This window comes from Schistocerca gregaria, chromosome 2 (genome assembly GCF_023897955.1).
Source record: "Schistocerca gregaria isolate iqSchGreg1 chromosome 2, iqSchGreg1.2, whole genome shotgun sequence".
NCBI classification, from domain to species: domain Eukaryota; kingdom Metazoa; phylum Arthropoda; class Insecta; order Orthoptera; family Acrididae; genus Schistocerca; species Schistocerca gregaria.
Window position 1 is genome coordinate 1,023,878,509 of NC_064921.1, and position 11,386 is coordinate 1,023,889,894.

The 11,386-nt window shown below is 40.3% G+C and overlaps 1 protein-coding gene across 2 annotated transcripts in view; it reads right to left on the minus strand.

The window, feature by feature from the left end:
* Window positions 1-7,509, minus strand: part of LOC126335532 (E3 ubiquitin-protein ligase SMURF1) — a 187,480-nt gene extending 179,971 nt beyond the window's left edge. The window contains exons 1-3 of one of the 2 annotated variants that reach the window (XM_049998905.1): window positions 7,154-7,509; window positions 6,929-6,967; window positions 6,737-6,845 (exon numbers count right to left, since the gene is read on the minus strand). In XM_049998905.1, coding sequence (XP_049854862.1) covers window positions 6,737-6,845; window positions 6,929-6,967; window positions 7,154-7,208 — 203 coding nt within the window. In that variant the 5' untranslated portion in view covers window positions 7,209-7,509. The remainder of the gene's footprint in view (window positions 1-6,736; window positions 6,846-6,928; window positions 6,968-7,153) is intronic. The other variant, XM_049998906.1, reaches the window with a different exon arrangement.
* Between the last annotated feature and the right edge of the window lie 3,877 nt (window positions 7,510-11,386).

Sequence of the window (11,386 nt, forward strand, 5' to 3'; positions counted from 1 at the left end):
TGCTCCATATGCCAGACTAAGGTTTAGACATCAGACAAATGTGTGGTTCCTGAAGAGGGGCAACAGACTTTGCAGTAGTTGCAGGGGCAAGAATCTGGATGATTGGCTGATCTGGTCTTGTAACATCAACCAAAACGGCCTTGCTCTGCTGGTACAGCAAACAGCTACAAGCAAGGGGAAACTACAGGTGTAATTTTTCCCCAAGGCAGGCAGCTCTGCTGTATGGTTAAATAATGATGGTGGCATCCTCTTAGCTAAATTATTCTGGAGGTAGGTAGTCCCATATTGGGATCTCCGGGCAGGGACTACTCAGGATGAGGCTGTTTTTAGGAGAAACAAAACTGGTATTCTATGGATCAGGCTGTGAAATGCAAGATCCCTTAACTGGGGAAGTAGGTTAGAAATTTTAAAAATGGAAGTGGATGGGATCTAGTAAGATATAGTGGGAGTTAGTGAAGTTCGGCAGCAGGAGGAACAGGACTTCTGGTCAGGTGAATACAGGGTTATAAATACAAATGCAAATAGGGATAATACAGGAGTAGGTTTAATAATGAATAAGAAAATAGAAATGTGGATACGCATAGTGAGCGTATTACTGTAGCAAAGACTGACACGAAGTTCACACCTACCACAGTAGTACTATGCCATCTAGCTTTGCAGACGATGAGTTTGAAGAAAAGTATGATGAGATAAAAGAAATTATTCAGATAGTTAAAGATGATGAAAATTTAATAGTTATGGGGGACAGGAATCTGTAAGTAGAAAAAGGAAGCGAAGGAAAAATAGTAGGTGAATATGGATGAAAGACAACACTGCCTGATGGAATTTTGCACAGAGCAGAATAGAATTATTGCTAGCACTATGTTTAACAAGCATGAAAGAAGGCTGTAGTTATGGAAGTGACCAGGAGACACCAGATTTCAGATTGTTTACAGAATGGTTACACAGGTATTTAGCAACCAGATTTTAAATTTTACAGCATTTCCAGGGCCAGATGTGGATTCTGACTACAAGTTATTAGTTATGAACTGTAGATTAAAACTAAAGAAATTCCAAAGCACTACGAAATTCTGGAGATGAGACTTGTAAAAGTTGAAAGAACAAGAGGTTATTGAGAGTTTCAGAGGGAGCATTAGGCAATGATTATCAAGAACAGGGGAAAGGAATGCAGTGGCAGACAAATGGATAGGTTTGAGAAATAAAATAGTGAAGGCAGCAGATGATCAAACAGTTAAAAAGACAAGGTCTAGTCGGAACCCTTGGATAATACATGAGAGATTGAATTTAATTCATGAAAGCACAAAATAATAAAAAATGCTGTAAATGAAGCAGTCGAAAGGGAATACAAATGTTCCAAAAATGAGATTGACAGGAAATGCAAACTACCTAGGCAGGAATGGCTAGAGGACAAATGTAAGGATGTAGAAGCATCAGGGAAAGTAAAGAGGCCTTTGGACGAAAGAGATGCAGCTGTATGAATATCAGGGGCTCAGAGAGAAAACCAGTACTAAGCAAAGAAGGGAAACCTGAATAACGGAAGGAGTATACAATACAGAGGGTCTATACAAGGGAGATGTACTCAAGGGCAGTATTACAGAAATGGAAGAGGACACAGACAAAAATGAGAGGGGAGATTTGATTTGCCCGAGGAGCAGACAACATTCCATCAGAACTACTAATAGCCTTGGGAGAGCCAGCCATGACAAAACTCTAACACTGGTGTGCAAGATGTATGAGACAGGCAAAATACTCTCAGACTTCAAGAAAAAATGTAGCAATTCCAATTTTTTTAAAAAAAGGTGCTGATAGGTGTGAAAATTATGAAACAATCAGTTTAATAAGTCACAGTTGCAAAATACTAACATGAATTCCTAATCTAGGAATGGAAAAACTGGTAGCAGCAGTTTGGATTCCAGAGAAATGTAGGAATACATGATACAATACTGTCCTTAATGACTTCTCCTAGAAGATAGGTTAAGGAAAGGCAAATCTACTTTTATAGCATTTGTAGGCTTAGAGGAAACTTTTGACGGTGTTGACTGGAATACTCTCTTTTAAATTCTGAAGATAGAAGTGGTAAAATACATGGAGTGAAAGATTATTCACAACTTTTACAGAAACAAAATGGCAGTTATGAGAGCTGGGGGCCATGTGAAAGGGAAGGAGTAGTTGAGAAGGAAGTGAGAGAGTTGTAGCCAATCACTAAAGTTAGTCTTACCACATCCTTTGTACATTCCTGATTTAGTGCATTCAGACTTCCATCTCTTTGGGCCTCTGAAAGACGGACTACATGGTGAACATTTTCAAGAATCTAATGCTGTTGTCCAAGCTGTAAGGAAGGAGTTAGCCTCAGCTGGTTCCAGTTTTTACAAGCATACCATGCACGCTCTGATTCATCGTTGGCAAAAGTGCGTAACAAATGGTGGTGACTGTGGAAACATTTCAGACCATAGCTTTACTTAGCTGTGCTGTTGTGACATATATCTCCTGTAGTTTCCATGAATAAAAATAGGAGGTATTACTTTCGGAACAATCCTCGTAGGATTAAGTCCAAGGAAGTCTTTTCTGAAATTATTTGTCTGGAGTGTCACCATATATGGAAGTGAAAAATGGAAGAAAAACAGTCTAGGCAACAAGAGAACAACAGATTTTGAAACTTAGTGCCACAGAAGAGTACTGAAGATTAGATGGGTAGAGCACATAACTACTAAGAGATACTGAGCAGTATGAGGGAGAAAACAAATTCGTGGCAGAACCTGGCTAGAAGAAGAGATCAGTTGATACAGCACATTCTGAGACCTCAAGAGATCACCAATTTAGTGCTGGAGGGAAATGTGGGGGATAAAAATCATAGAGGGAGACCAAGATGGAGACAGTATGCAGACTCAGGACGATTTAGGTTGCAGTGGGTATTCAGAAATGAAGAGTCTTGCTAAGGACAGAGTAGTACGGACAGCTGCATCAAACCAGTCTTTGGGCTGAAGACAACAAATAACAAGAATGAGATTTTCACTCTGCAGCGGAGTGTGCGCTGATATGAAACTTACTGGCAGATTAAAACTGTGTGCCCGACCGAGACTCGAACTCGGGACCTTTGCCTTTCGCGGGCAAGTGCTCTACCAACTGAGCTACCGAAGCACGACTCACGCCCGGTACTCACAGCTTTACTTCTGCCAGTATCCGTCTCCTACCTTCCAAACTTTACAGAAGCTCTCCTGCGAACCATGCAGAACTAGCACTCCTGAAAGAAAGGATATTGCGGAGACATGGCTTAGCCACAGCCTGGGGGATGTTTCCAGAATGAGATTTTCACTCTGCAGCGGAGTGTGCGCTGATATGAAACTTACTGGCAGATTAAAACGGTGTGCCCGACCGAGACTCGAACTCGGGACCTTTGCCTTTCGCGGGCAAGTGCTCTACCAACTGAGCTACCGAAGCACGACTCACGCCCGGTACTCACAGCTTTACTTCTGCCAGGTCCCGAGTTCGAGTCTCGGTCGGGCACACAGTTTTAATCTGCCAGTAAGTTTCAACAAATAACAAGCTTTACAAAAACTAGCTACTCTGCCTTCCTCATGTAAGGCTCCAAATGCTCATAGTTACGAACAAATGGAAACTGCAGAAAGTTTCAAGGTAAAATTGATAAGTCTTGATCATTTCTTCTAAAACATTGAAGTCTCAAAGTGAGATGCTCAACACTTTATAAAGAACATGATTTGTCTAGTGCGAAGAGAAATTTATAAGAAAATCTCAGTTTCTGATAGGCTTAAGATACCAACATTTATATAGCTAAACTCTGATGATTAGCAATTTACCTTACTATGTTGATTAGGAAGACTTACTGGGTGAGATGAGTCAAAATATGTAAGTTATTTTAAATGCTGAGATTTGCAAATGTTAATGCTTGCTTGAAACTGTTGGCCGATACAATAGGTGGCGCCTGTATTTCTACTTTCACACTGAGTGGAAGAAAAACCAGTGGCAGTTCATGCAAAATTTTACTAATGTACTACAATGTGGCGGCCTATAACCCTTTGGCTTAAAACAGCAGTAATAATAACTAAATTGAATATATTAATCTTAAGTATATAAATTGAACTGTTTCAATACACTTAAATTTTATAATCAATCATTTAACCTTGTGAATACTAACAAAAAAGGAGATAAATGTAGCACTCATAGTGCCGGAAGGGATATTGACACATCAGTGCATATGCAATTGAAAACAACCAGCTGCATCCCTTTCCTGAGTTGATCATAATGCAGCTGACAATTTCAGCACCGAACAAGTTCCTCGTTACCAAGGAGAGAGCACTACAAAACATGTTTTTGTTCATTTCATTTCCATTCAAAGAGAAATGGAGTAGTTTTAGTGTTATTTCTGGCTCGCATTCAAAGAGACAGGACATAATTTGTATGATATTTACAGCATGCTGTAGCACATAAGCACATAACAGGCCACCAAAGGAAAAAGCTTACAGAATGGAGGTGGTTATATTACCAATATACAGCAAGAAGAAATCCTTCTCATCTTTTCTGATAACATTAAAAGCACGGTTTTCTATTTTTTCCAACAACAAAGAATATAGGTGGGATGAAAATGTGGTAAGTGGGAGCATCTCTAAAAACAGTAAAACATCCCGTGAAAGCTGCAGTCCAGTAGTTAGAATAATAACTGTGAGCACTGAACAAACAGTTTGATAAAATTATGGTTAGGCGAAGATTTGAGTGTTTTCAAGTGCCTTATTCTGATTGTCTCCAAAATAAATTAAATCTTTTGTAGTATACGCTGTCTGCAGACTAAAGAGCTAGCAGGCATGTCTCCAGCTACAACAAAAGGTTTCTATTCCCAACATTATAGCTTTCCTTCCACAGTGAACCTTACAAGCCTGAGGCAACATAGTGCTCAAACGGGCCCAGATAGCATTTATTTTTCACTAAGTGTGTTGATACTATACAAAACACAAAAATTAGTATCTGGAGTAAGAAATGCATACCAACAAAATCTACACAGTCACCACCTGCTGCCCTCTCTTGCTACACAGTTCTATTCGTTCTTTGGTCTACAGATGGAATATACACACATGCATGCTCTTACTAACAAAGAAAATAGAAGGCTGATAATACTTAGCAATATACATCAAAGCATCCACAAATATTAGTAACTTTTAGAACACTCACAAATTACTGAAGTTGTTTTGGACAATTGATATAGCCTATATAATTTCATTGTGAAACTATAACATTTCTGAACACACTTTAATCTGTCTAAAAAATTATTACAGTAACAGAACCTCATATCACACAAAAATTGTAAACAGCACAATTTTTCAAGCACAAAAACCTGTGCATCTGATCTACATCTCTCTTACATTATTTATCACACAGAAATTGTAAACAGCACAGTTTTTCAAGCACAAAAACCTGCGCATCTGATCTACTTCTCTCTTACATTATTACTTGTTTCAGATTTAAACTGTCTCAAATGTAGTAGAATATGCCATAAAGTTTCCTACTGATCACCTAATAAAACCATGCCATTTTTAACTATATTGAGTTTAAATTCTGTACAGCCTAACTTGACTCCATAAGAGATATCAGCACAATATTTCAGTCAGATTAGATATGGTTGTACGATGACCACTTGGCCAGGTGGTGTGGGATGAAGAGTGAACCAATGTCTGCCCCTACCACCTTGTTATATTATACACATTTACACAGATAATATCAAATGAGCTGCAACTGTAGGCACTGAAATTACACAACTATTTCAGTAACAGGGTGGGAGCCAAATTATAATAGCATGTTCGAGTGGTAAAAACATTCTTCTCCTCTGAACAAACCAAAAACCAGGTATGTAGGTGAAGATTTTTTCCAGAAGAAAGCATTTTAATGTGTTTCTTTAAAGAAGTGATTCATTGCAAATCACATTTATCACTTTCTCAGCAGCAACAAGAATTCACATTTCAAAGAAACACACACACTGGGCACTCTTCCAAATATGTTCCTTCTATACAGAATGCATTAGTCAAATATTTGTTCAAGGACCATCTTACGATAAAATATAGGAGTTGTCCACCTGATAGCTAAAGAAAACCAGTCACCTTCACAACGAAACAACCACATGAAATTGTGCATAACAACAAAAATTCATTCTCTGATGCAAAAGTATTCAAAGCCTGAGCTAATGTCAATTGCTTCAATACTATAATGCCCTTCTCCCCTATGGTATACTGCGGGTGTGAGAAACTTGCATAGGCCTAATGGGAATTCAAAACTTAAATGAAAATTTGATTGTTTCTTCTGCATACCACATACAGTATCAGTAGTTAAAAGGTACATGAAAATAATCAGACTCACTACCTTGCATAAACCTTCTTTTACAGAGTAACTGCATTTGGAGTCTATTAACACACAGTATGAAATAATGGTAATGCTTAAAAAGTATTATGCAGTGGAAATACGTTTTAACGATGATACATATTATTTTCTAATTCGGGAAAATTAAGCATACACAGCTGTTTCCCAGTAACTGTACGTATTGCATGACTGTTTACTTTGAACATAGCAAAGGGCTATGGTAGTAACGAGCTCTGCAAATAAACAATTCTATAACACGTCAACCCCAAATAAGTAACGAAAATAGAGCTCCAAATGAAACGCGTATTACATGTGGACAACCAAAAATTCTTGTAAACATTAAATCTAGTTGATAAGCATATCAACTACCACTTACAAGTCATAATGCTGATTCCACTTAGGGTCAAGAGTGGCTTTACATGTGTCTGTTTTATGACACTGACCCGAGCCGTCGACGCTGATCTTTGCGAATGGATCGGGAAGGCCTGAAATACAATATATTACTGAGCCTACTGATGAAAACATTGTCGACTCATCAAAACAAACACAAAAATATTTTTTAACTTACGGAACAAATCCTTTTTGGCCAAATTTCGTGCGCACAGTACTGCGAAAAGAAATCACTGTTTAAATACTTATTTTTATTATATGTTTAACATATATGAAAACCACTACTTTCCACTTGACATCTATAATCTAGGAAATGACATAACCCTCGTACTGACTGGTCCCGTATCCGTCCCTCCGACTGACTTCCGAAACATATATATTCCGTAATAATTGCTTTACTTACTTGTCAAACGAATTTTCATAGCACCACTTCTTTTACTCCCCCCTGGGATGGACATATTTCACTGTCATTTACATTCAGCACTTTAATTAACATACATATTATTCACTACGGCTGTTCCAGCGAGGAGCAAATAGAAATACATTGTGTCAGATGTGTCGTTACATTACACTTATCAAAACGCAATCTTCACCCACTTCCGCGAGAAATGACACTTTCACACGCATATTCACTAAACGCAAAGCACACCCTACCATTTCCGCACAGACATTACGTCAAAATTCTATCAAGCTACTCTTCCATTCACTACGACCAAAGTTCGTCAATCACATTAGCATGACCAGCCAACAGTCGACAGAATATCTATCGATATATTCTCGATAATTACGAAAGAATATAAAGGCCTGTCCACACGCAACGATCTGTCTGCGAAAATGTCTGCGCACATCACATATGCGCAGACAGATCGTTGCTTGTGGACAGATTTGCCCCAACCTGAGGTGTGTGCAAATCTGGACGTTGGAGTTGAAGTTTTGAGCAAAACCTCTCAAATATGTGGGTTCAAACCACATCTGCGCAGACAAGTTAGAGCGTGTGGACAGAAGATCGCCGCAGATCTGGCACGAAACAGCTGTTTGCTCAGTCTAGTGTTTGTATTTGTGCGCACAGGGCATTAAAATGTCTGATGCTCGTCACTGTTCTCGAGAGTTTGTAAGTGAATTCATTGAAATATATAGAAACCACCCATGTTTGTGGAAGATTATAGTGACCGAGACAAAAAGACAGCAGCATACAATGCTCTAATTGCAAAATTGCGGGCAGTTGACGCCTCGGCAAACAGAGAAACAGTGATTTAAAAAAATCGTTGCGAACTGGCGAAATTATTTGCAGATGGATGTCGAAATTTATAATTATCTCTTAAAGCTTGTATGCCCTCATATTATGAGAACAAAATACTTGCATGAGAAGGGAAATTTCTCCTTATGAACGGCTGGCGGTAAAATTAAGATTCCTAGCAACAGGAAGGAGCTACAAGGATTTGGAATTTTCAACTGCAATATCGAAACAAGTGCTGAGTGAAATAATACCCAACACATGTAAAGCTATTTACGCTGTGCTGAAGGATGAGTTAATGAAGGCAAGTCAAGTAAATTAAGTCTGTCAGCGAACTGTTTACCGAAAAGAGTTATCCAAAGTTCAGAAATCTAGATGATCTGGTGTAGATGTAGATCAAGTATACCAGCCAACGTTATGGTATTTTGATCTGCTTGGCTTTCTTAGTAATCAGGAAACGCCAAGACCAAGCAGGAGTACAATTGAAGATGAAATTGGAGTGTCAATGTGCGAGGAAATGGAACACGAGGTAATGTAAAACAAAACAGCTTCGCCCTGCAACTCTCGCAGTGAATGTACGTGAGAAAACTGACAGATCGTTGCTTGTGGACTGGGCTTAATGATTTTAATCCTCAAACCTGCCTGATAGAAATAGCTTGCCCATATCTCAGATAATTGTAGATTCGGTTTACAGTAATATTTTCCTTCTGATCTTTTGCAAACCCACATGCTCAGATCAATTAAAAACAGCTTACTTCGCAACCACAGAAAAGTTATAGCGAACTGCATTTACATTCTGTTTAATAACAAACGTCATAGCTTTCAGCAATATATGATGGCAATGTGTTATCAAAGCAATATAATCTCCCCTTCCTGACTGACAAATCTGTGGAGGCTCTAAACAATAATACCGCTGACGGACGATGTATATGCTCCCTCCTGGAGCCATAGTTAGCGCACTCTTTGTTTCCTTATCGAACGCACTCTACGTATTTTACTCAATGGAAATAAAACCGCGTGTACTGAACGCAGCACGGTTGGTAATAATTCACTATCATATCGCCTAGACACTGAAAACCTCCTTACATCAGTGACCTCGAGTCTTGAATACGTCATTCGCCATCGTGATCACCCGCGTCTCGCTTACTACAACGTCACCTCGCGGAAAATTCGACGTCGCCGGTGCGAGCGCTATGGATGTGGGAAGTGATAGTGACTATTGACATAGCGAACAGAACGAAAATTTTGATCAGCCTCAAATTACTCGTGTATCTTGTGTGTTGACAATGACGACTTGCAACAACTGTTACTGTATAGTTCCACCAATAGGAACAGTACATTAGTGCTCTACATATGCTTCAAAGCAGTGCCCTCATGGCATAGAAAACTTCAAAAGACATACCACACCTCACTCGACCATCACGTCGCCAGTGCAAGTCACACAACAACAACAATGGCCTTGCTCCCCCGCATTGTCAGTTGGTCTCCTTCCAAATGCGACTACCGCTAGTGCAGACTTCAATGGCACAATTTCACCAGTAAGTGGTGATGACTGTCCTGCATTTCAAGCCTCCATAGACTCACGTAAGACGTCATTCTGCATCAAGACAGAATAACAGCAACTAGCGATCAATCATGCTGCCATACTACCATCACCACCACAGTCACCATCCCGCAGACGCCACAGAAATTAAATACCACAACCATGCAACGTGCACTCAAGCTGTCAGCAAGCCATGCCCCCTCGCTAGACCGAACATTAATCTCCTGCCGTTCCACGTGGATGATGCAATGTTATGATTTGCAACAGCTGAATTTTTTTCTATTTTTTTCACACCAAGACATTGTAGACGATTCAGAAAAAAATCGTCGCTGCACTATGTCATCTAGGCGAGCACGTTGAACTAGCAATTCACATCGTCCTATCACTACCACCCTCTAATAAATATGAGACAGTGAAACGAGAGTTTCTGAGAAGACTTGTACACCCACCACAACAACAATTACATCAAGTGCTGTATGTAGCATGCCTTGACTATGGCATTCTGGCTTGATTAACAGAGCTCATAAACGGTTGCACGCTGTGGACTATCTGGTTTGCAAAGTTGCTGGCTGTGGTCCATACATCACAGACAGCCTATGAACAACAACAGATGAAGGAAAGACTCACACTGGCTCACAGAATACAAGCCCTTGTGTGCACCAACAACTGCAACCAGACAGACTGCCCCACAACAACACGCTACACCACAATGTGAGTTCACCAGACCAGCACCATTGACGTTCAGCCATCACTGTTAACAACCATAGACGAACTAAACAACGCTGATGATGCATGCTGGTACCACCAAACATCCAGTGATGAGGCACAAAAATGCCAATCTTCGTGTTGGCATCCAAATGCCACCAGTGGACAGGAATAGATGCACTTGCCCACCACGCTACAACAAGTCTCCTTCCATGATCACTCCAACAGGAGGTGGACGCATTTTCATCACAGACATTATAGACAACACCAACTTCCTGACACAGGGTACAACATCGATATACTCCCCTAGCACATCACCTTGGAAATATCCGCCTAGGAACCTGTGCATCTCCTGTCTGCCTACTACGTTCCTATATGGGTAGCTGCACCACAAGCAGAACAGTGACTTTGAGTGACAGAGTACAATACACTTGGACTTTCTATGTAGCCCATGTTATTCAACCAGTTCTTGGACTGGATTTCGTGCGACACTTCAAACTTTTCCTTGACTTGCAATGGTCTGCATTGTACCACCATGACATACACAACAACATTGAAGCTGCACCTACTGATACTACAATATCAGAATGTACCACTAACAGTGTAATGGTCCACCCCCATCCCCCCTCTCCCCCATCAATGCCAACTAATGCAACAAATCTTCGCTGCGCTGGGCAAGGCGACTGGAAACCACTTACAGCTCCTGTATGCACATCAAGAAAACTTCAGCCTACAACTTCAGCCACTTACACAGGAGCTCCACATGGTCGGTGCTACAATCGGTGCAGCAGAACACTAATAAACACGCCGATCTATGGGAGCGATAGCCTCCTTGTTGGTCATGCTAGAACCATGTTCACAGCCAACATGGGGGGACTAATCGACACAGGCACATACTTTGCACTCTGCCCTGCCTACCTCCCTTGCCCACACCAGTGTTCCCTCAATGGTTTATTCACATACCATACAGAACAGAACGGTCCATATTATTATTACTACACCAGGACCGACAGTACAACACAAGGCACGTAGACTAGATGCTCAAAAACCCAATGCTGCAAAAGAAACAATCAATCAAATGACGTTGTATGGTGTGCTTCAACAATCTGACAGCCCATGGGCTTCGCAGATAAAAGTGGTTCCAAAGGAAGATG